Raw genomic sequence first — 26154 nt, 5'->3', positions numbered from 1 at the left:
AACATTTATTTTTATGCCCAAGAAATGAGGCAGGGAGCCCCTCATTACATATTGTGTCGCATATTAAACCTTTTCATAGATTTGTGATTGTGAAGCTATCATTTTGGATATTTCAGACATTTAACCATTCAAACCGTCAATAGTTTCTGTAGTAAACTTGACTTTTCACACTGCTTTTTACAGCAAACCTCTTTGCTGAAAATAGCCAGTCTGCAAAAACCTAGGTGTTTGTAAAGATGATTTTAAAATGGCAATGGTAACAACTGAGGTACTTAAAAAACTGAGTGCCCTCCAACCCCACAAGGCCACTGGCCATGACAACATTCCCTCCAAATTTCTCAGAGACTCAGCCATTTCCATAGCTCCAGTCATCACCCACATAGTAAACCTCTCCATCAAACAGGGACAGGTCCCCCAAGATTTTAAACTGGCCAAAGTAACCCCCCTGTACAAAAAAGGGAGTAAATTAGAACCCGGCAACTACCGCCCTATTTCTATTCTAAGCTCCATCTCGAAAGTGATGGAAAAAATAGTCTATGAACAGGTTGAAAAGTATCTTGCCACTAATAAATTGCTGTACGAGTTCCAATCTGGGTTCAGAACATCCCACTCCACTGACACATGCCTCCTCTATTTGAGCGACCACATCAAACACGAGGTGGACGCTGGAAAATACTGCGACATGGTCATGCTGGACCTCCAAAAGGCTTTTGACACCGTGAACCACTCCATACTGGTTAACAAGCTTAAAGCTATTGGTTTTGATAGCACATCAGTGAGCTGGATGCAATCCTACCTGGAGGGGAGAGAACAGATGGTGGAGGTGAACGGAACACTGTCCCCTCCCCTCCCAGTGAGCTGTGGCGTCCCACAAGGAAGCATACTAGGGCCTTTACTGTTCCTAAAATATGTTAACGACATGACTTCAGCTTGTGACTGCAACTTGTTCCTGTTCGCAGATGACTCAGCTCTGCTGGTCTCGGACAGGAACGAACTGCAGGTTGAAAAGACCCTCAGCTCTGAACTCGGTAGAATCTGCACCTGGCTCGCTGATAACAAACTATCCTTACACCTGGGAAAAACTGAATCCATCCTCTTCGGATCAAATAGTAATCTCAGCAAGGCAGATGGCTTCTTGGTTAGAGTGGGTGACAATATTATCACACGAAAAGATCAAATTACCTACCATCCTGGAGGCCAATCTTTCCGGTGATAAAATGGCCACCAACGTAATAAAAAATGTCAATCAAAGAACAAGATTCCTTTACAGGATCTCCTCACTGGTCAGCAAAAAAACCTTGAAGACCTTAACAGGAGCCCTCGTACAAGGTTTCTTTGACTATGCATCCACCTCTTGGTACCACAGCACCTCAAAGGCCCTTAAAACAAGGCTCCAGACCTCCCAAAACAAACTGGTCAGGCTCCTACTTGGCCTCACCCCCCGAACCCACCTCACCCCTGCCCACTTTGACAGGCTGGGATGGCTTAGGGTCGACGACAGAGTACAGCATCTTGCAATGGGTCTGGTCCACAAGATTCGACACCACCAAGATACCCATGTACCTGTCTAAATACTTCCTTAATGTAAACGAAGTCCACACCCACAACACCAGAGGGAGTGCAACAAACCATGTACAACCCAGATTCGGCACAAACAAGGGACTAAATTATTTTCGCTCCTATGCCACCAAAATGTGGAACGCCCTACCAACAGTCATTAAGACATGTGAATCCCTTGACTCCTTCAAAACCGCTCTCAAAGGGCACCTACGGATGGCTGCAATTCGAAACTGGCCTCTGTAAAATCTGAATCCCTGTTTACCCTGTTGTAAACAAGTGTAATGCTTAATCGGGTCGTCCACTCAGTTAACAGTCTTTGTATTGAGTTTGTGCTTGTACTGTAAATTCTACAAACTGTTAATAAATATTTCAATCAATCAATGCAGCCTCCCCTATTTATTTATTTATTTTTGGCTAAAGTTCTCCTCAGAATAGGGATGCTAGGGGTCAAGTGGTTAAAAATAACTAATCCTATCACACAAAGATTTGGCTGTAGTAACTCTGAGGACCCCCTAGGGGTCCTGGAGCCCCTGTTGAAGACCCCTGCTCTATATACATTGCATTTATCCCTTTATACCGCATCATAGCAGCAATAAAGATGAGTGAAATTGTAACATCATGTATGGCACCATCGCACAGGGAACCCAAAGCCTTTAAAGGCCCTGTCGGCAGGAACCACAAATTGCTCTGTGTGGAGTCATATTGGTTCCTGCACACTGCTCAGTGCTGGAACCATAGCAAGACTGCCACACACACCCACACCCCCACCCCCACCCCCACCCACACCCACACAACCACGTGTGGAAGGCCTGTATCTGCTAGGTGTAGTGCAGTATAAATGCTCACCTCGGTGTGGAAGGCCTGTATCTGCTGCTCCATGGCTGAACACCTCCTCCGCTGGCTCTCCAGCTCCACCTCCAGCCTGCTCTTGTGCTCCTGCAGGGCTTCCAGCTCCACCTCCATGCCCAGGATGTGACGCTCCAGGTTGGCCTTCTCAGAGCGAACCCTCTTCAACTCACTCTGCTGCTGAAGGAACTTCTCCTCCCAGCCACCTGCACATCATCATGGACGGATCACATTCATCGATGATCAGGAGGGAAATAACCCTAGCATCCCTATTCTGGTGGGCGAACATTCGTGGAAAATAGTCGATCTGCCCACCACCCAAAATTGCATATCTTTCGATTAAGAGATTTGGTGCAGAGCCCCCGTTTGCCCACCCAGCTGACGGTGACCACTTGGGTGAAGGAGTATTTCACTTTAAAAACACTTCTGGGGTCATTTTCAAGTCTTTTGTGTGCAGACAAGTTGCAAGTCCACGCATGAAATAAATGATTGAAAAATTATGTTCAATGTAACAATATTAGAATACCGTATTTAATGTTGAGCTTTGTTATAATAAGAATTAAAAAAATGCCCAGCCCCATAGTGTATATTCAAAACTTTTCAGAAGGTCAGTCTCGAGCTTCAAATTTACCTGTTTCCATCTCCAGACCTTCTGGTCTCTCCATTGCATCAGATAGCTGGGATGTGGCAGTCTGCAGCTGTAACGTCAAATCGCCCTTCTCCTCGGTCAGCTCACATACCTACACGTATATGAACACACAGCACCGCGTTAGCCATATCTTTACTACAGCATGTCTCACGCCGACCCCAATTATGGAGTCTTACTGGCTTAGAGCAGAGATTCTCAAAATGTGTCATTTCAAGGACCAGAATCCACACTGTATATAATCCTAGACAACCGATCACTGATGTTTTTTACCTATGATACTTAAATAAGAAAAACAAGTGTGCAAAATCTGAAAGCAATCTGAATGAAACACATTTTCAAAAACCTCACAAGTTCACTTTAAAATACATTTCCTGTAAATGTCTGCCGCACAACAGATATATCGACCATAGCGATGTATCACCCAGGCTTTGTTTACACTCTGCAATATTCAGTGAAAATGATGGCTGTCAAAGTTAACGCACTATTAACTAGTTAACTCAGTCACAATCATTTTAATGGCACTAATTATTTTGACGCGCGATTAACGCACTGAAGTTTGACAGAATGGTTGAGAGATGCATGCATGTGAATGCAGGCAGTCAGTGAGCCCCGCCTCTCTCCCCCTCTCTCTCTCTCCCAGTGAGTCTACACAATTAGAAAACTTAGAAAACATGTTATTTTGATCAACATGGCCTCTTATCTCTCGTAATGGTACCATTGGCCAACATCAATACAGTTCTTTAGTTTGGGTCTGGAAGGCTAAATGTCATCAAATGGTGGTCCATGGCTCAAATGCAGAATAAATAATGGGCCTTGATATGAAAAATCTTGAAAACCACTGATTTAAGGTATATTTAGAACGTATACAAAATATGCGATTAATTTGCGATTAATCACAGTTAACTATGGACAATCATGCGATTAATCAGATTAAATATTTTAATCGATTGACAGCCCTAGTGAAAATCAGTGAAACTATGTTCGCTTCTACCTGGTCCGTGAGTTGTTCATTCACCGCCAGGACAGTGTTCAGTTTATCCAACATCTCTGCTCTCTTTTCCTCGGCTGTCTGAACCGTGGCCTCCAAGTCGTGGGCTTTGGCGTCCAGCTCGGCGCTGAGCTCCTTCCTCAGCGTGAGGTCAGAGGTCAGGATGTCCAACTGAGAGTGCAGCTTCTGGAGCTTTACTTCCAGCTGTGTGACCGTTTGTCTGCTGTGGTCCAGGTCACACTGTGTGACTGTTTGTTGTCCGATCTGGTCCACACACTGGAGCTGGGCGCCGTCTGTGGCTGATCAACACATTTACATAGTTTAGAACATGGACTAATGCCGTCATTCAATTTTAAAACTGGAGACCAGTTCCAGTAAAAAGCTCCATTTGACTGAAATAATCTTCCCCTTTATCTCAGATCAGTTACCGGTCTTGGCCGCTTCAGGACTTCCTTGTATTCACATTTTGAAACAACCTGCTCATGCTTTTAATACTAGTTTATTTCTGACTTTTATTAGACAAGTTTAAAATGAGTTGAGGGCTGGGGTGTTGGTAATGTTTCTGTGTGTATACTGTAGTTATGACCCCCCTCTAAAATGAGATGCTGTATCTCAAGTGGCTATCCTCCAAATTCTGACAAAATAATTACATTTTAATTAGAGATTAATAGTCTTAAAAAATTATTGCAATTGAACATTGGAAAATATAAATAAAAATACATTTGTTTGCATTTTAGGATTTGTAAACAAACCATAATGCACAGGGACAATGACACTATTGACAAATATACAAAGAAATGACCGACATATACAATACATTATGTCTTGCCTATGTCTATTCGGCTTCACACTGAAATATGTCACAATATGGAAGTTAGATACTATACCAGGCCTGGGCTTTAAGGATAAGGTGTATAAAACATGTACTTGGTCTCTAAGCAAATAGACTACAACCTAATCTAGATACTAACTACAGTTGACACATTTCCTCATTGACCAATGACTAGCATGATGACTAACTTATGACATATGTCAACGGTAGTTATGAACCACACTTACCACCAAGTTCCATTACTTTAGTCTCTGTGTGGTCGAACTCCTCATACAAGCTCAAGCCAGGAGTTCCGCCTGCAGCTCTCTGAGGACTAGCTTGTAGTTGTTGGAACTCCTCATACAAGCTCAAGCCAGGAGTTCCGCCTGCAGCTCTCTGAGGACTAGCTTGTAGTTGTTGGAACTCCTCATACAAGCTCAAGCCAGGAGTTCCGCCTGCAGCTCTCTGAGGACTAGCTTGTAGTTGTTGGAACTCCTCATACAAGCTCAAGCCAGGAGTTCCGCCTGCAGCTCTCTGAGGACTAGCTTGTAGTTGGATCTTCTCCTCAGTGATGTGGTCAATACCAGCTTGTAGATGGACTTCATCTTCGGTGATGTGGTTGAGACTAGTTTGCAGCTGGACCTTCTCTGCAGTGATGTGGGCCATGCTAACTTGGAGTTGGACCATCTCTTCAGTCAAGTGGTCAAGACTAGCTTGTAGATGTACTTTCTCTTCGGTGATGTGTTCCATGCCAGCTTGTAGTTGATCTTTTTCTTCAGTGATGTGGTTGAGACTAGCTTGCAGCTGGACCTTCTCTTCAGTGATGTGGTCCATTCTAACTTGTAATTTGACGTTTTCCTCAGTGATGTGGTCGAGATCAACTTGTAATTGGACCTTCTCTGCAGTGACATGGTCCATGCTCGCTTGCAATTGGATCTTCTCTTCGGTGATGTTGTTGATGCTAGCTTGCAGTTTGACGTTCTCTTCAGTCAAGTGGTCAAGACTAGCTTGTAGGTGGACTTTCTCTTTGGTGATGTCCTCCATGCTAGCTTGTAGATTGACTCTCTCTTCTGCGATGTGGTCCAGCCTAGCTTGTAATTGGACTTTTTCTTCAGTGACGTGATCGAGACTAACTTGTAGTTGGCCTTTCTCTGCAGTGACATGGTTCATGGTAGCTTGTAGTTGGCCCTTCTCTGCAGTGATGTGGTCCATGCTAGCTTGTAGTTGGCCCTTCTCTGCAGTGATGTGGTCCAGTCTAACGTGTAATTGGACCTTTTCGTCAGTGATGTGTTTGAGATTAACTTGCAATTGTACCTTTTCTTCAGTGATTTGGTCAAAGCTAGATTGTAGTTGGACCTTCTCTTCAGTCAAGTGGTCAAGACTAGCTTGTAGATGTACTTTCTCTTCGGTGATGTGGTCTATGCTAGCCTGTAGATGGACTTTTTCCTCATTGATGTGGTCGAGATTGGCTTGCAGTTGGACCTTTTCTTCGGTGATGTGCTCCATGCTAGCTTGTATATTGACTTTCTCTTCGGTGATGTGGTCCAGCCTAGCTTGTAATTGGACCTTTTCTTCAGTGACGTGGTCGAGACCAACTTGTAGTTTGCCATTCTCTGCAGTGACGTGGTCCATGCTAGCTTTTAGTTGTCCCTTCTCTTCAATTAGCTGATTCAAGTGAGTTTCCAGTTTAAGTTTCTCTTCAGTTATTTGACTAAGGTCAGTCGCCAGCTCATTTTTTTCATGATCGAGTAGGTTTAGATTTGCCTCAAGTTGGACTTGTTTCTCAGTTAACCATGTCCTCGCCTCAGTTTCCTGCTGTTTCTCTTCAGTTAGCTTGTTCAGTTTGGACTCCAGCGTAGCGACGTTCTCCTGAAGCAGGTTCACTTTGTTGGACTCTTCACAGGTCCTCTCAAACAGCTCCTCTCTGGCAGTGACAAACTGAGACTCGAGGATGGAATTCTGGGACTCAACATCTAATAGCCGCGACTCCAAGACAGAAACCTGAAAACAAGCATTCAGGATTTAGAAGAACTTTGATGAAAGTGTACTTCTCAAATGAAGATATTTCAAAAAGTGTGACTAAAGCCGACTATGAAATGGGTCGAATATAATCGTATCATCTTTTATCACTTAAACCCTCTATAGCCTACTTGGTGAACTACTTTGGACGCTCTTTTTATCCCTACACCTACACTACATCTCTTTGCTGACAATAGCTGATCCTCAAGCTCACAACGCAACACACAAGTTTCAAGATCAGCAATTTCTTTGGCTTCTAATTCTCTATATCAACACTACAATTAGTTTGTACCTGGGCCTGACTGTCCTCCACCTGGGCCTCCATGGCAGACCTCTGGGTCTGGCTTTCTGCTAACTGAGCCCCCAGAGAAGATACGGTTCCATTCAGCTCCTCCACCTGACTCTCAAAGGCATTCATGGCCGTCTCATTGTCCTCTAGATCCATCTGTAACATCTCCATCTGGACCTGCATAGGAAGATGTACAGTATATAGAAATACTTAATTTGAACATATTCTAAAGTCAAGTGGCCAAAACAACACAGGCTGATAAGTCTATCTAGGACAAATATCCGTATGTGTGCATCACTGGTTCTCAAAAATGTTCATGTCAAGGACCCCTAAATAATGATTTGGCTGTGGACCCCCATTGTGGAACGATTTTGTGCCAAGGATCTTGATAAGAGAAGATTTGTGTTGTTAAACATTTTCAAAAATACCATGCATTTCTGAATAAAATATGATAGTAGTAAAACTGTTCAACATTTTGCAGGGAACCACTTCAAGGACCACTGCTTTACAAAACCATTAAGCACACCTTGATCTTGTGCATGGAGACGCTCTTCTCTTTGAGGGAGTCTGATGCTTTGTTCTGCACTGCCTCTGCTGCGTTCAGCTTGTCCTTCAGACTCTTTATCTTGGAGTCTCTGTCCTGCAGACCGCTGGAGGCAGCAGACAGCGTGGTCTTCAGCGTCTTGTTCTCTGTCTGACGAGAGGACAGCTCTTGTTTGGCAGCGCTTTCTGCCTCCTTAAGGTTCTTCTGTTGGTTGAGGGAGTTTTTCAGCTCCAGCAAGTGGTTCTCGGACTCTCTGTTCAATCTATTGATAGGAATAAAGTCACAGTCATGACATTTTAGTTGACAATAAATTGTTGTACAAATAATTGTGATCGATTTGTGTTTTTGGCATAGAAATATAAAGAATTATACATAAAAATCTAAATTACTTTACCTTTTATGCTTTATAAACAAAAACTGCACAAAATGACTGGTACCAATAATCAAAATAAATAATGCACTATGATCTAAAGAAAAACAGCAGAAATTGCTGATCTACAAGCTCACCTACAGTATTTCTGCAAAATTTCAAAGGATTAATTTATACATGAATGGGAAAGATTCTGACAATACTGCAAAATAACTGCGGTTAGGCTATTATATAATATCATGAGAGGGCTACCTGTCGGTGATCTCTTGGACGTCTCTCTCCAGAGCGGACATCAGGCTACTTTTCTCCATCAGGGTTGTCTCCAGAGTGTCTTTAGACTTCTGGAGGTCAGTGAAGGCCTGGTTGACCGTGTCCAGCTCACTCCTCAGGGCAGGAAGTGTCTCTGCTGCAGCGTTACTGGTGATGAGTTCCTCTCGCAGAGAAGAGATCTGACCCTGAAGGTTGTCTTTCTCCTCTGCCTGGGAACGCTGGAGGGTCTGAATCAGTTGATTTAGTCGTTAGTCAAGTTCAGGTACGTAGATACACTTGAAGTATTGCAATATATGCAATGTTTAGAAACATTACATACACACTAGTAGGCCATAAATGGCCTACTAGTGCGCAAGCAGAGCGTGCAAGTACTGTCGACCGCTACAAACTGTCAAATCTCAGCTTCTGTGAAAGAACGTTTGAAATATTGAATTATTAGGTCTAGCCATTTGCTACGTGCCTAGTTTTTGGAGGTAAAAAAGTAGTATTGTGAAGTATGGTAAAAGTTTCTATCTATAAAAGAAATGCCTCAAATGCCTCTGTATATGTAAATGTAATTTGTAAGTTGATTAGCGGTATACTGTGGTTACTTTGCATATGCCCCGTTTGATGCGTATGTATCGTAGCAGCATATGACGTCAGGGTATAACTGGTACAACTAGCTCTCAATGATGACGTAATAAAGATGTGGATTAAAGGACACAATGCCAGGGTGTAATTGGTTTTCGATGGTGACGTTATGACGATATGTTTTAGTGTCGGGAGGATTAAAGGTAATGCCCCCATGTATACATGTATGTAATCTGACACCACTGCCATATCAAGAACGGCGACATACGAAAATGAAAACTATTACTTGCGCAAGTAAATAGGAATACAGTAAACACATTTATTTAAATTGTTATAAAACTAGAGTGGCGCGCGGCTGTAGAGCACCGAGACAGTAACGATGGAAGTTAGAGATCCATGCCCCACCCGGCTATGCAATACCCGTTGTACCCGTGTCAGAGTAACCGTTCCAACCATCTGTCTGTGTCCCTTTTATGCCCATATATGGAGATTTCTGTATCCGTCTCTTTGTGTCCCTTTATTCCTATACATTCCTGGACAAGGCATTGAACCTCTACCATGAAATGTTCTATGAGCAGGGCCTGGCTGTAAACAAGTTCTTGAGCTTAGTCCAGTTACCCTGGGTAAACATACCGTAGTACCTTTCCTTTCCTTACTTGTATTTCTTTGTCCAAAATCAAATCATACTCCTGTGTATACCTCAGCCTCCCTGGTCTTCTCCTGGGCTTGCTCCTGCAGCACTCTGAGCTCCTCCTCTAGGTGTCTGAGGCCTTCCGAGGAGACCTCCAGGGCTCTCCTCTGCTCCTCCTTGGTGGAGGTCAGGGTCTGAACCTGCCCCTGCAGCTCTTCTGTCAAACACCTCTGTGCCTTCAGGAGGGATTCCAACGAGGTCACCTGAATGAATTAAATTATGTTAACCTCTCGTTCATCACAGATATTTAGATTTGAATGGGTATTTCTCCTTTATTATTCTTTATTCATTTTAATCTACTCATTTGGCCTGTCACAATTATCACCTAATTTCCTCATAATCGCTTACATGAAGAAAAATGTTCATACATTTTCAAATATAACATTTTCCAAAAATAGCAGCACATTTTTTTTCCTGAAAGTAATTTCTTTGGAAACGTCTTCCTTACGAAGCCTAAAAGGCAAACAGAAATTAAGTTTTTATTCACATCTTCCAATGTTCAATGCCAAAAACACAATTAAATTGTTAATCGCAATTATGTGTGTGACAATTATTCATCAACTTAAATTTGTAAACATGACAGCCCTACTACTTTATTCCATTCCGTACAGGAAACAAACAGAATGAGGAGTATTACAAACACATGGGAGACCACAGAGGTTCCCCTGGATTGAATGGACATGGGGGTCGAATTATATGACGTTCAGTTATATGGAAACGAGGTATGATCTTGTTGTTCTAACCTGATCTTTAGCAAACAGGAACTCCTGCTGAACTTTCTCCACACTGAATTTGACTTGCTCCACCTCCAGGTTCTTTGCTGTTACAGTCTCCTCACAGTGTCTGAGCGCCGCAGCCTTCTCCTCACTCAGCCTGGGAGACACGAACAGAACATGTGCATTTTAGGAGCTGCAGTTGCTGAAATTGTGGATAGTCTGGTTCGCGAGACTAGTGTAGATATTTATTCTTCCACCATAGTCTGAAAACTCACCTCTTCAGACTCCATCTTAGCTCTTAGCACTTGCACTACCCATGACGACCTTACAGGCATATGAAAAGGCTAAACGTATTAATTTAGATTGCATTTTATATAGTCATAGCTTGAAGCTTCACTCTGTTCACTGTACAGATATTCTACTGTTAGACAGATGTTAGGTTCTTGGCTTGCTTATGATTCTTGATGACCATTTCTATGTATTTGATGTATTACCATGTGTTGTTCTTGCTTACTGTAAATCGCTCTGGATTAAGAGCGTCTGCTAAATGCCTGAATTGTAAATTGTAGGTGGAAAAAAGAGCAGACCAAGTACTCTGGTCAAGTTCATATGAAGTCGAGTGTGTAATAATAACCTGCTGTATTGTTCCTCTTGTTGCACAGTGAGTTGGGCGAGTCTGTCTCGGAGCTGTGTGATCTCTGACTGGCTCATGTCTATCAGCTGGTCTTTGGAGCAGACCAGCTCACACACCACCTGGTGCTGCTCCTGGAGCTGCGAGGTGGACCTCTCTGCCTGCTCCGCCCGGACGACCTCCTGGGCCAGACGGACCTCCAAATCTCTCACCTGTTCACATGGGAAGAAAAAGATATGTGGAATAACGCATAATCTCGGGATCAACATCGGAAGCCTGCAATATGGATCTCGGACTTTAGGAGGCCAGCCTGAGGCATCAGTCATCTATTATATTGTATTCACAATGTTCCAATAATGTTCACCGACACAATTGAATCATTATTCGCAATTATTTGAGTGACAATTCATCTTCAAGTAAAATGTCCTACTGGTGACAGACCTACCTGTGCCTCAAGCTGTGTGACTTGCAAGCGGACGTTGTCCAGGTCTTTGGAGTGTTTGTGTCGGGCCTCAGACAGCTCAGACTGCAGCTGTTTATACTGGTGGCTCTTCTCCTCTAGGTCGGTGCACTTGATGAGGAGCTCTCCCTTCAGGGAGTCCACAGTGCTCAGGAGACCGGCCTTCTCCCCCTCCAGGCTTGACACATGCTCCTGCACCCCCAGGAACACAGCAGCACACATCAGGGATTAAAGCATGAAAGACTAATTGTCCATAATTGTCAATATCGGGCCGAAAGATCTTATCTACAGTATTCTCCAAATTTTAACTTTGTGTGGGGTTTTTTTCTCCCCCACTCTAAACATGGTGCAATTTTTTTATTAGAATCCTTAAAAGTAACCATTTTGGACATGAGGTTTCAGAGACGATATGTAAAATCATGATATTTTGGTATAATGGCTCTAAACCTATTCTGCTGCTGTTCTGCATACAGCCAAACAGTTGAAGACTGTTAAGAAATAACAGATTTATGGGAGATGCTTCGGAACAAGTAGTTACTTACTCTCCAAATCTCAAATTAACCTAAATATCTACTATAGCCACAGAGTTATTATGCATCATTTATACTTAAACACGCACCGGAAAATAAACGATATAGGGGCACGTTGTTAACTTGGAGATGATCAGCTATTTTGGGCAATTATATATTGGGAATTGACGCAAACATTTTTTTAAAGGTGCCACAAAACAATTACCTTTAGTTGAAGGCTGGTCTGGTCCTGCAGCTCGAGGCTCTTCTCCAACTCACTGATCTTGTCATTCAGGTCTTTCTGCACAGCCTCTGTGTTGTTAATCACACCCTCCTTTTGGGTTCTCCACTCCAGCAGGGACTGGTGGGCCTTGTCCATCTCGGACAACTGGTTCTGACTGGAGGCCAGATTGGTCTGCAGTTCCTGGTTGTTCTTCTCCATCTCGGACAACTGGTTCTGACTGGAGGCCAGATTGGTCTGCAGTTCCTGGTTGTTCTTCTCCATCTCGGACAACTGGTTCTGACTGGAGGTCAGATTGGTCTGCAGTTCCTGGTTGTTCTTCTCCATCTCGGACAACTGGTTCTGACTGGAGGTCAGATTGGTCTGCAGTTCCTGGTTGTTCTTCTCCCTCTCGGACAACTGGTTCTGACTGGAGGTCAGATTGGTATTCAGCTCCTTGTTGTTCTTCTCCATCTCGGACAACTGGTTCTGACTGGAGGTCAGATTGGTATTCAGCTCCTTGTTGTTCTTCTCCATCTCGGACAACTCGTTCTGACTGGAGGCCAGATTGGTCTGCAGTTCCTTGTTGTTCTTCTCCAGTTCAGACAACTGGTTCTGACTAGAGGTCAAACTGGTCTTCAGTTCCTGGTTGTTCTTCTCCGTTTCAGACAACTGGTTCTGACTGGAGGTCAAACTGGTCTTCAGTTCCTGGTTATTCTTCTCTGTTTCGGACAACTGGTTCTGACTGGAGGTCAAACTGGTCTTCAGTTCCTGGTTCTGGTTGGAGAGCTGTTGGGATTTGATCTTCTGGTCCTGCAGTTCACTCAAAGTCCTTGAATAGATAGATAAATGGAAATCAAAAACAGAAATAATGCAAAGGATGCAGAAAAGGCTTTTCTTTTTTTCTTCATTAAAAAAAAAAAAGACCCAACAGTAGAAAGGTTACCATCTATACAAGGGGCGTATAAATTCAGACAACCACCCACCAGAGATGTTCCCATGTACTGGGTTAGCATCGGTCAATACAGAGAGTACCGATCCGATAATACCATAGTGCAATTTAAACAGATCTAGGACAGTGGTTCAGGGACCACAAGTGGGGTCCAGGGACTATCTGTGTTTCCTGAGGCCGTTCCAAAACTATGAGAGGTTACCAAATGGACCCATAGGCCCTCATTTATCAACCGTGCGTACGCCAAAATATGGGCGCACGCCGAAATTACCGACATAGCTTGAAATTGAACGTGACAACGATCAAAACCCACGTCTACTCGGCAGCTGCCGTACGCCGTTTCTCTGTCTTACACAAGCGGAGCAGCCTTGTCTGAACTGCTGAGAGGCTGTCACAGGCATCAAAACATATATGTATTCACTCCTAAAATGTTTATATAAAAGGTATGTATAATGTATATGGGCTACATGTAAAAAATTAATAAATAAAAATGTTAAGGAATACATGTGTCATATGAAATTAGTAGGAGATAAAATCGCGCAATTAAAAACAATGTTGCAAGAGATGCTTAAGCCATTTAAACAGTGTTTTGCATGAGCGCACGCCGCATACATGCGAGGATTTGGGCTGTCTGTGCTGAAATATTTCCATGACGGGACGTTGGAGAGTATAGTGCAGCAGTGCTGCAGCTCAGCTGCGGAGAGTCCCAACGTGCAGGTATAGCCTACTGTAGCCTAATCTACAGCATGAAGGCCGATGTCTTTCTTACGGTATGTGCAATATAATAAACCCGACGCTTCGCTCGAATGCCAAATGTACCGTGCCAGGCTCCCAGCGCAAGTGGGAACTGCATCGGAGATATAGGTATATTACCCAGCCAGCCCATGCACCAGCCACATGAGGCTATATATGGTTTTGGCTGCACATTCATATAATGACAGTTGACAGCCCGGCCACTGCAGTGACTAACGACTGCGAGGCAATCTAAATAGACTGTCGAACGTCGGAATGTGCATGGTCAGTTGGTCACGGACGGACCACTGTGATAGAGAGAGACAGACAGACAGACAGGACAGGAGGAGCACCTGCAAAACAGCAGCGTGTGGGTGCCTATTTGTTATTTAATTATGGTTCACAGGTTCAGGTTTTCGTTCACTAATATATCTTGTTGTATATTAAATTAAAAATACTTTAATAATTTAATATACAACTAACAACAAAGTTGCAAATAGCGATATGTGCGTGCGGGGGGTGAGGCGGGCAGCAAGGGAAGCGAAGCGAGAGGAGAAACAGACAGCTTTATTTAATGTGTCATGTAGGTGCGTGCGTGCATGACAGCATGGCAAGCGAGGTGAGAGGGAAACAGACAGGGACCCTGCATGAATTAAATAAAGTTGTAGGCTTACCCTGTCACAGGGTAGGCCTACAACTTTATTTAGTTGTCCGTTTCTCCTCTCGCTTCGCTTCCCTTGCTGCCCGCCTCACCCCCCGCATGCACGCTTTATTTAATTCATGCAGGTGTTCGTTCTTTATTTGTTTAACAACACACCAGTTAGTTGGGCTTGCAAGTTGCGTGTGCGTGCTGTGTGTGTGTATGAGAGAGGGGGGTGAGGCGGGCAGCAAGGCACGGGAGAAACCTATTTTTTCATGTAACCATGGTTTCAGGAAACGTATTGCCGTTGTTCATGTCGCAAAAACGAGGGCGAGGCTTGATTTCTTAGGGCGTGCCAGATCAAATTCAGCCGTGACATTTATTAACGTGAGAACAAAATTAAGGAAGGATCAGCTGTTTGCGATCACTTTATAAATGCCGTGGCGACGTGGGTGTACTACGAAACCTGCACTCGAATCTGTGGCAGATTTTACACTCGATTGATAAATGAGGGCCATAAGTTCCATTTGTACACTCTCAGAGTTATGAAGGTCCTTGAAATTAAAAAGGTTTGGGAACCACTATAGAGAGTATGAAACAGCATTGCAACATCAACTGAAGCATTAAAAAAATTAATAAATGAAATAGGCGCCGGTATCAGAATGGCACAGACTGTCATACTCGCCGATATCAGCATTTTAGGCAGATTTTACGATGCTGGTATCGGTATCGGGTCAATCGGGACAACTCAAATCAGGACCAAAATTGAGTATTTCAATTTAATATCTGACCGAAACAAGTGACCATCAGAACTGTGTTGTGCTTCTCCTCCTGTACCAACCTGCTGCCTTTGGCCTCTGCATCACAGAGGGACGTCTTCAAGTGTTCCACCTCCTGGTTTGAGGAGCCTAGTGATTTCTTCAGGTTGTCCACCTCCTGGTTTGAGGAGCCTAGTGATTTCTTCAGGTGTTCCACCTCCTGGTTTGAGGAGCCTAGTGATTTCTTCAGGTGTTCCACCTCCTGGTTTGAGGAGCCTAGTGATTTCTTCAGGTGTTCCACCTCCTGGTTTGAGGAGCTTAGTGATTTCTTCAAGTTGTCCACCTCCTGGTTTGAGGAGCCTAGTGATTTCTTCAGGTTGTCCACCTCCTGGTTTGCGGAGCGAGACTGCTGGTCCAGTTTAGAACCAAACTGCTTCAGTTCCTCAGCCTGAGATTCACATTTAGCTAGAGAACAAAATGAACACAAAGAAATCAGCTGAAACGCCCAAATGTGACATAAGTTGATGTTAAGAAGAAAATGTGCACATATTATTAGTACCACTTTATTGTCACATCACAAGTTTACAGGTGATTTTCTTTTTGCCATTTAGAATAGAGAAACAAAATCAGATTACAATCAAGTAATCTGACTTTGTTCAAGTTTGCTTGAGTATGATCGAGTATGGCATTACGAATAACTAAATAATATGGAGAGGATTCTGCCTGAGAGAAACAATATAAATGTTAACTTAAATGTGGTCAAAATAGAAATAAATGAGGCCTCACTCTGCGTTGTGAGCTTGTAGATCGGCTATTTTCACAATGTTTGCCAATTTGCCAATTTCTTAAAATACCTTCAATTGTAACTTTGGAAATGTGCAGAAAACCTGTATACACTTAGGCTTTACTGTATGTTGGTTTGTTTCCTGTTGAGTGAGAAAACAATGTTGCACATTCAGCTAATAATCTGGGGACCCCCCACAATAATTTGGGGGCCCCAGTTTGGGAACCACTGCTCTATTGCACTAGTTTACCTCTGAAATCGTCTAGTAGGGCCTGGGTGCGTTTGAGGCTCTGCTCGGAGGTCTTCTTTTCGTCCTCCAGGCGAGACAGCTGTCTGCTACTCTGGTCCAACTGAACACTCACACTGTTCTTGTCCTTCTGTAGCTCCTGAAGAAAGAGAGCGAGAGAGAGAGATGAACACATGAACCACCATCACCCTGGCATCCATCAGAGATGAACACATGAACCACGATCACCCTGGCATCCATCAGAGAGATGAACACATGAACCACCATCACCCTGGCATCCATCAGAGAGATGAACACATGAACCACCATCACCCTGGCATCCATCAGAGAGATGAACACATGAACCACCATCACCCTGGCATCCATCAGAGAGATGAACACATGAACCACCATCACCCTGGCATCCATCAGAGATGAACACATGAACCACCATCACCCTGGCATCCATCAGAGATGAACACATGAACCACCATCACCCTGGCATCCATCAGAGATGAACACATGAACCACCATCACCCTGGCATCCATCAGAGAGATGAACACATGAACCACCATCACCCTGGCATCCATCAGAGATGAACACATGAACCACCATCACCCTGGCATCCATCAGAGATGAACACATGAACCACCATCACCCTGGCATCCATCAGAGAGATGAACACATGAACCACCATCACCCTGGCATCCATCAGAGAGATGAACACATGAACCACCATCACCCTGGCATCCATCAGAGAGATGAACACATGAACCACCATCACCCTGGCATCCATCAGAGAGATGAACACATGAACCACCATCACCCTGGCATCCATCAGAGAGATGAACACATGAACCACCATCACCCTGGCATCCATCAGAGAGATGAACACATGAACCACCATCACCCTGGCATCCATCAGAGAGATGAACACATGAACCACCATCACCCTGGCATCCATCAGAGAGATGAACACATGAACCACCATCACCCTGGCATCCATCAGAGAGATGAACACATGAACCACCATCACCCTGGCATCCATCAGAGAGATGAACACATGAACCACCATCACCCTGGCATCCCCGTTTCTGGGATGGTTGTAAAATGGCAAAAATGTCTGAAGATCTTTCATAGTTAAAAAAAAGAAAAGAAAAAAAAAAATATATATATATATATCCGATTTAAAGCTCACGAGCCATCAATTATTTTGTAATCATTGCTATAGACTAGTAGAGCATTCATTCAGCAAAAGTAGACTCCCCATCTCTCTTCAAGTCGGCATACCAATTTCACCCAATCAGGAGACAGAACCCATTCTATCAGTTTCAATTTTACAGTGTTCCAGTTCCCATTTGTCTGCTTTTTTATGTTACTATTGTTCTTTCTCCAAATTATATGAAATTGGCATCCTGACCTGAAAATGCATTGTTTACTAAAGAGCAGGAGAGATGGGAAGACCACAGTTACTAAAAACTATTTAACACATATTTTATTTCTAACAAATAGAAAACACCACCATTAAGTGGTCAAAGGACTGTTTAACTGCTCCAGTTCCTGGTTGTTGATGAACCTACCTCCATCTTGTGCCGGAGGTCCTGTTCCCTGGCCTGGCCTGCCTGGACACTCTGCTCAGTCCTCAACACCTTCTGTCTGTGCTCCTCCAACTCCCTATCCAACTGAGACTTCTGGACGGACATCTAGGACACATGGAGGAGGCAGGAGGAACCGGAGAGCGGAGGATAGGAAACAAGAAGAGGAGAAAATGGAGAGCAGAGTCGAGGAGAGGTAAAGACCACGGAAGAAAAAAGTAGTTTGAGATTTATTAAAAACAGATCTCTGATGGCTCTCTAATGAAAATAATAGACAATCAAAAGCTGTATGATCGTAAACAAACACGCCTGCATGCGTCAGCAACTATATCCATGACGACTCACTGAATAATACTGCATTAAACCCTTTCTGGCTCAGTTTATTGGCCTAGTGCAGAGCCGCTTACCTTCTCCAGATCGGCCTGCAGTCGACTGGACTCTGTCTTGGCCTGTTGGAGCTCCTGGCTCAGTTTGCTTCTGGTCTGGTTCAACTGCTGGTCCAGAGCCTGCTGGCTGCTCTGCAGCTGAGCCAGCTCCTACACAAGAAGAAAAAATAAATACTTTTGTCATTTGCTATAAGTTAAATCTCCTCAAATTGAACATTGTAATCATATGCAAGTGTTTCTATTTGATTTCAAGATTCTCTTTCTTTTTGTTTTTTACAGAAATGTGTAAAAACAGGTAATATCTAGGGGAGTGGTTCTCAAAGTTGGGTCCAGGGGGACACCACCAAAAGTAGTTAATTTTACCCATTCTACCCCTGGCACTAAACATTTTCAGAGGGGGTCCTTGGGGTCTTTGGCATAGTTGACAAAGTTTGTGAACCAATGATATACAGTAGTTCTCAAAAAATCAGGAGTGGCATTAGACCTAAAAATTGTGTAGTGTCATTGCTGACATTGTTGAGTGTTGTGGTAGAGGGCTCTATTTTCGTCCATGCTAAACCCCTTATCCCTAAACTACTTTACTATTTTGAAAAACATTTTTGAATACCGGTAGTTAAAATAGCCAATCTACATCAACACGTTGTGAGCTTGTAGATTGGCTATTGTAACTATTCAAAGATGTTTTCCAAATATAAAAAAGGCAAAGTAGTTAATAGGGATAAGGGGTTTAGCATGGACGAAAAGAGAGCCCAGCGTCCTGCTGTCATTACCTTCTGGCTGTTCCTCTCCTGGTCTTTCAGTTTCTGCTCCAGGACTCTCTTGCAGCTCTCAGCGTTGTGTCGCTGGCAGCTCATCTCCTCTGTGACTTGTTTTAGCTTCTGCTCTGCCGAGGAACACTAAAACCACAACAACACAACATTTCTTAACTCAACCTGAGCTGAGCTCAGAATAAATCACAGGTTGCTTTAACTTTTGCTTTTATGAAATATCCAAGACCTTTAGGGTTTTATGGAAAGTATTTAGGCTGCCCAACAAGAAGCTTCTATAGAAGACATGCTGGCTTGAGGCTTCAATGGAATCCAAATAAGTGATATCAGTGGTGGCGACTGGGAACTTTAATCCATGCGTACCTTGGCTTCAGTCTTCTGCAGTTTGTCAGTGAGCTGGCTGCCTTCCTGTCGGGTCTTGTTGAGGTCTCGGTCCCGGTCGGCCAGCTCTTTGCGGGTTTGGTCCAGGTGAGACTGCAGGTCCAGCAGCTTGTTGGCCTGGCCGCGCAGCTCCTTCTCCTGACTGGACAGACTGCTCTCCAATTCTGAGACACGGCCTCGCAGCTCTGACACACACACACGCGAGGAGATCAACATCTTAGGGTGGTGACACACACCCACACTTGTGAGGACAACACACACACACACGCTCATTAAACTCACCTTGATTCAGAGATCTGAGTTGATCCATTTGGTGAGTGGCGCCAACCCCCGGGCTGTGCGGCACCATAGATGAGCTGATTCGCTGGCCGTGTTTGATTGGCGTCTCCTCTTGGGCGCTCCAGAGGGAGGATCCTTGGGCCCGCCTCTTCGCAGGCGTTTCCATCATGGCAGGCCCTGCTTGGGACTGATGGCTCTGGGCGTCGCCCTGCTGTTGCCATGTAAATATGGAGGATCCGGCCTGTTGCCTGGCAGCGATGTCTCTGTGACTCACACTGACCGACGACTGATTCAACAGCTAGAAGAGGGTCCAATACGTTAGTTATTATAGATTCACTTTTCAGAGGGCTGATTTTAAGTTTCACCTACAAATCGTTGGCAATCCCCCCCCCCCCCCCCCCCTAAAGTAATGCCCTACTTGATGATCATACTACAGCATCACACTAAAGCATTAAACGTAGCAGATCTGCAAGCTGGAAACACAGTGCAAAGCAACGCGTTCTGAGTTTATGGATCTGCTACTTGATATGCATGGTTCATCCTTATGTTTAAAGGACTACTCGGCCGACTTTTTTTTTACAAAAGAAATACAGAACAATATGCTTAGTTTAATCTAGAAATCGATCTATTCCCAGTGAAGTCGGGTGTTTAATAGAGTTCCCAACAGGCCTGAAAATGTGGGTCCCTCTGCCCAGGTTCGGGCAGAAGTTGAGAACTCTAGTGTTTAAGTGCACTGATGATGTAATGTTTACACTGACTCACTTTGACCTGCAGGACTTTGAGTTCAGTCTCCAGTCTCTTCCTCGCTTCCACCTCCTTGTTGTATTTGTCCTGAAGCTCCTCCATTCTGTTGTCTGACACACAATCACACACACACGTTATTACACAAACAACATTTAGGTAGGTAGGTAGACCACAGTGTTCAGTGAGTGTTAAATACCGTGCTGCTGCCTGTGGGGTGGGGGGGCTGCAGGGGTGGGGAAACTCTTCTGTGGGGTGCCATAGGACTGCAGCTCAGAGGATGAAGAGGGCTGTGTGCGATCCAACTCATTCTTGTTCCTGAGGAGGGAAGGACGCAGACCCACAGTGTAAACAAACAGCAGATGCTCTGTGTTGCGACACAAAAACAGCATCAGTACCTGATTTTTGTGTGGTGAACAGATTCAAAAGTTTAAAAAGTTTGTGTGTGTGTGTAAACACAAACTTGATTTGTAATGAATGGCTATTTTTACGTCATAGTGTAAACACAAACATTAAAAGCTTGACATGATTATGTAGATGATAAGAGCGCCTCTCACTTCAGTCACGGGTGTGATTTTTATTAATTTAATCAAAATGTGTTAAAACATTGGTAGTCGGTGGTCTAGGACTCCCCGACACCTGCATCGCACGCAAAAACCTGTCGTCAGTCAATAGCGACTCTCCAACTCACTTCTTCAGCTCCTGTTCAAGATGTTCAACAGTCCTCTTGCAGGAGCTGAGCTGTCCGTCCAGGTAGCTCACCTGGGATCAGGAAACAAAACTCTTGAGTCAAAACATCACAGTGAATCAAATTAAAGTCAACAAATGTGATTAGGCGATTATGTAATAATTGTGGCAGGTCTGAGGCTTCTGTTGAACTGACCTGCTGCTCCTTGACCCCCAGCTCATGGACGACTTTCTGACGAGCTTTCTCCAGTGAGTCACATGACTCCACCAGCGACTGGTTCTCTCTCTTCAGAGAAGACGCCTCACTGCGTTCACTGTCCACCTGGAGAGAATGGTAGGAGAGATAAAAATAAATAAAAAACATAGTAACCAATCTAATGTGCTTGTTCTTGTACAGTGACACTGTCATACTACAGAGTGTAAATCTGGACTTAAATCCCCATTCCCATACCTTCTGTTTCTGCTTCTGCAAGGCAGCTTCCAGTGCGTCAAGCTGGAACTGTTTCTGAGTCCTTTCCTTCTTCAGCTTGTCCAGCTGGCCTTCGATCTCCTGGATCTTCAGCAGGGCTTTGGCTGGAAGGCCATCCTTCCACTCCTCCACTGCCCAGCTCATCGTGACCTACAGTATACCACAGTACCTATGGACAACAGCAAGCACAGAAGAAGTGATCATTAGAAACGTGGAATGCCCTGGCTGACGGCATCGATTATCAGGAGACCACAAGATGGGGAGATTTTCCTATAGAAAACGACTTTTTGTGCAATGCTTTTAGCCTTAAGGTCTGACTGTCTACATTGTTACTAATACAGTTGTAGGAATGACCGTGTTGGCGCGTTAGTGGCTGGAGAAGCAGTACAGAGGCATTGGTAAAGGTTAACGGTATTAATGGTATGTTTATTCACCAAAGGAGCACTACCAACTGGCATAAATGCAGGAAGCTCTCTACTCCCAGCACAGAGCCACAGACAGTTTTTTTTATACCCAGCTGGAGATAATGATAATGGACTATACCATTTACAGGGGTGTCTTCAAATGAGAACATACCATAAATACATACATAAGCATACAATAAATACATATAAATAAATAACCTTAAACCATACAAATGTTAAGTTTCTGTGAACTACATGAACTATACAAGTTATATAATAAGTCCTTCAACACTACAACATAAATGAGCAATCCCAACAGCACATCTTAACCCCCCGCTATCCTGACATGGTCCAGCCCAATCCTTACTGAAACACATCACAGGCAATTGTTAGGCATTCAATCAAACCTCAACAATAGAACTCCACATTATTGCACTTCCCAAACATATTGCATCTATAACCCACATTGCACTTGCCCCTCATGTTTGTTAATCACCAAGCATTTCCCCAGGTGGAACTTGTTGGCCGAGTGGCCATCTCAGATAAACAGGAAATGATATTTAATTCAACAATAAAATCATGACTGCAAAATACAACTGTGCAAGTTAATAAAGTGCCAATATGCTGTGCAACAAAAGTATTCAATCAATCAGACGATCTTGAGGCATTTTTTTGTCTAAATCAGTGATACTGAACTATTCCCTGGAAATATGAGAGATTGAATCTGTCTTTTTGTAAAATTGCAACAAATCGTAGTACTGCAACTTCTGCAAGGCAGTGAGCATCGACTAAACAGAAATAGCTCAAACATGAGAAGTACTGTATAACACCCCACCTTACCCCTAGCTCTGGTCCATAGCCTTCTCTAGCCCCTCTCTGAACCCCCTGGGTCAGCCCAATCCGAACCGAACCGGGCTGACCCGTAGGGTCCCTGTGCGTTACTTTGTTTTCGTATGGGAATGTTGGAACGCGGACATAAATATCCTCGGTAACATCGTGTCTGCGCCGTTTGACGTCTTCTTTTCGTTTGAGTTATTCTGAAGGTGTCAACTGCGAATTCTCTTGTGTCGCGGAAGCCGTTAAGTATTTTTAATCTTTGTTTGACCGATTTGGAAGCTTGGATTCTTCTTGTTTATTTACCGTTTATTGTACCGCCTCCCGATGTGCGGTTGGCTTGTGCCGGCTACGTTCCTGCCTCTGATCTGCTCTGTCATAGCTATAGTGCCACTGCCACTAGCTAGCCAGATAGGCGGTACAATGAGGTTGTCAATAAACAAGGAAGGAAAAGAAGAATCAAAGCGACCAAATCGGTCAAACAAAGATTAAAAATACTTAACGGCTTCCGCGCCACAGGAGATATTCGCAGAGGTATTTATAGGTACTTAAAGTTCACACATTCAGAAGCCCTCAAACGGAAAAAAAGCTGTCAAAGAGTGCAGAAGGTCATATCCGAACGTATTTATGTTTATTTATGTGTGCGTACCCGGTGACAGGGTGGAGGTGGAATAGGACCCCATGGTCTGGGTCTCAAAAATGTCAGAAACTTCAGTACCATTGGGTTCTGCTTGTAGGGCTTCTCCTGCTTCGATTCTGACCTGTATACTGCAGGTCAGAATCGAAGCAAGAGAAGGCTATGGACCAGAGCTAACCTTACCCCTAAATGTTTGAGTATTGTAGTATGTATAGTTTCATTATATAGATATTCCACTGTTACGTTCCTATAGCTTACACATGTTTCATGATAACTACTTTTTATGTATGTGATGTTTTGCCATGCTTTTTGTTCTTGCGTAATGTAAATCGCTCCGGATTAAGAGCGTCTGCAAAATGCCTAAATTGTAAATTACACTACTAAAATAGTTACATTGTGATCTTGTAGACCGGCCGTTTGAACTATACTTGCACACAAACATTACAGCACAACACCTATTATGACCATACAAGTGAATGTGGATTTTAGTACAGTTCAGGTGTGTATCGATTCGAATATAAAACAACTGCAATCATTATATTCCACTGCGTTGGGCATTTGTGAATAAATGTGCAATAATTCATAATCATTCATACCTGCATGAAGATCATGCCACAATACACCAGCCAATCTATACATTTCACCTCTTGTACAGTTGTAGCCATGGTTCATGACTCTCGTATTCATACGAGAGTCATGAAGAAACTTCACCCTGTTTTTGGCGAACACTACATTTACAAAGAATTAAAATATATAAACATTCGCATTTCAAATATAAAGTACTCACAATTTGTCCCACGGGTGTTAGTTAGTTACAGCACCAGCGATTAGAATTTCTGCATCCCGCGTTGTTTAATAAAATGCATTTTTATCCGAGCTGTTATTTTGCCATTGGCTTTCAACTACGCGCCCCTATCGGTCGGGAGTAGGGTGGCACTCGGTGTGTTCGATATAGGTACGCTGACCGCCCTGCCAATACAGACTAATAGGCGAGTGCGCTCCCGGTGTGCAACTGTGGATTTCCCAAACGAACCCCGTTTGAAAAAAGTAGCCGGGGCGCTCGGATAAAAATGCTTTTTATTAAACAACGCGGGATGCAGCAATTCCAATCGCTGGCGCTGCTACTAACTAACACCCGTGGGACAAATTGTGAGTACTTTATATTTGAAATCTGAATGTTTATATATACGGAAATCTTGTAAATGCAGCGAGCGCCAAAAACAGGGCTAAGTTTCTGCATGACTGTCATGATAATCATCATGGCAGTCATGTTTCAGGGCTAGTACAGTTGCTTACTTGCTTCATTATGCTTATGCTTCATTATTATAGATCAGATCACTGAAGAAAATGTTAAATACTTGCTAGTTTATTGCATTTATTTATTTCTGTCGATGGTGACAGAGATACATAAATCCCTTGGCTTAAATTGTGTACAAACATACCTGGAAATAAAGATCATGCTAATTATACTAGTAAGACAAATATTAAACTCGAACCTTTCAGTGGAGTTTAATATTTGTCTTACTAGTATCCTTGCATGTCATGCCGCATGACATGACAAGGATGCATTTTAAACTATAATCTCTTAAGATTGTTAATATATTACATTTGCAGGAAATATTTTTTGAACGTGTTCTCAGTTGCAACTAGAACTCTTTTGTTTTCTCTCTATCCTGGACATCAAATAAAAAAATACAACTAAAACAAACTCAAATATTAACGATGATGATTAAGATGTTCATTTAATTAACGATCGCATTTCTCGATTTGTAATAACAGAGAAGGTAAATGTATAGTGTACTTACTTTGGGCGCGTGCTTACTTTCCTAATTTTTCTACAGTAGCCTACTCAGTCCGTCGTCCTGTGAGTCCATCAGTTGAAAAAATTCAAATCCACCCAAACAAATGGCAATCCGGGCAGCTTCAAGCTCATTTGCTGGATCTTGTCACATGTATTCAACGACGTTGCTGGTTGGATACGTCGATTACAGCGAACCAGAGTTACGACAACACTTCGGGCGCGTTCGGCTATGCGCACCGGGAATGTGGTCAGTTTGTTGAGTGTGGTGGGCGGTGACGTCACAGAGTGCGTTCAGTGTGCCTTATTTACGAACGACCAGTTACAACACACCATTCACACTGAGCAACCCTACCCTGAGGGTAGGGTTGCTCAGTGCGTGCACTCGGCACACCCGGTGCGCAGCGCACTGGATTTTCGAACGGCAACGCAGTGAGTGCACTGAATAAACGAACGACAAGAGAGCACACCAGTGCGTTCAGGGCGCATTTCCGAACGCACCCTTCATGAAGCCATTCTTCCAATGGTGGCTCTTCTAAATGCTGCACTGGACTCAGGAAACAGCCCAGCTTGATCTTAGTAAAGTTAAATCCCTTTTAATTTAAATTTTACAGTAATTTTTTATTTTACAGTAATAGTACAATATAAACATTACAGAAACTTTAAAACAACTTGCACAAATGTCTACTTAGATAAAATAGCTGATATTTGTGCCGCCCACTACACTTTTGATGAATTGAACAATGTGGACCCTGTTGTAAACAAGTGTAATGCTTAATTGGGTCGTCCACTCACAGTTGACAGTCTTTGTATTGAGTTTGTGCTTAAAATGTACTGTAAATTCTACAAACTGTTTGCGAACGCAGTGAGCCACTTACTATGACAGCAAGGGCTAAATGTCTGTGTGTGTGTGTGTGTGTGTCACGCTGTTACACCACCC

The 26154-nt window shown here is 43.5% G+C and overlaps 1 protein-coding gene across 1 annotated transcript in view; it reads right to left on the bottom strand.

The window, feature by feature from the left end:
• Nucleotides 1-25259, bottom strand: part of cenpf (centromere protein F) — a 32915-nt gene extending 7656 nt beyond the window's left edge. Inside the window, exons 1-25 of the mRNA XM_083759289.1 lie at nt 25222-25259; nt 21524-21710; nt 21269-21394; nt 21077-21147; nt 20585-20703; nt 20407-20498; nt 19648-19942; nt 19348-19550; nt 18988-19113; nt 18239-18367; nt 17817-17939; nt 16260-16395; nt 15309-15690; nt 12150-12975; nt 11400-11606; nt 10958-11166; nt 10351-10480; nt 9616-9810; nt 8329-8573; nt 7689-7968; nt 7166-7339; nt 5103-6855; nt 4047-4336; nt 3038-3146; nt 2407-2612 (exon numbers count right to left, since the gene is read on the bottom strand). Of these exons, the coding sequence (XP_083615415.1) occupies nt 2407-2612; nt 3038-3146; nt 4047-4336; nt 5103-6855; nt 7166-7339; nt 7689-7968; nt 8329-8573; nt 9616-9810; nt 10351-10480; nt 10958-11166; nt 11400-11606; nt 12150-12975; nt 15309-15690; nt 16260-16395; nt 17817-17939; nt 18239-18367; nt 18988-19113; nt 19348-19550; nt 19648-19942; nt 20407-20498; nt 20585-20703; nt 21077-21147; nt 21269-21394; nt 21524-21685 (6588 nt within the window). The 5' untranslated portion in view covers nt 21686-21710; nt 25222-25259. The remainder of the gene's footprint in view (nt 1-2406; nt 2613-3037; nt 3147-4046; nt 4337-5102; nt 6856-7165; nt 7340-7688; nt 7969-8328; nt 8574-9615; nt 9811-10350; nt 10481-10957; nt 11167-11399; nt 11607-12149; nt 12976-15308; nt 15691-16259; nt 16396-17816; nt 17940-18238; nt 18368-18987; nt 19114-19347; nt 19551-19647; nt 19943-20406; nt 20499-20584; nt 20704-21076; nt 21148-21268; nt 21395-21523; nt 21711-25221) is intronic.
• Nucleotides 25260-26154: the final 895 nt, after the last annotated feature.

Source organism: Protomyctophum parallelum, assembly GCF_964188405.1.
Source record: "Protomyctophum parallelum genome assembly, chromosome: 2".
NCBI lineage: Eukaryota > Metazoa > Chordata > Actinopteri > Myctophiformes > Myctophidae > Protomyctophum > Protomyctophum parallelum.
Note: the sequence above shows the minus strand (reverse complement) of the source record. Positions and strands in the feature narration are given on the sequence as shown.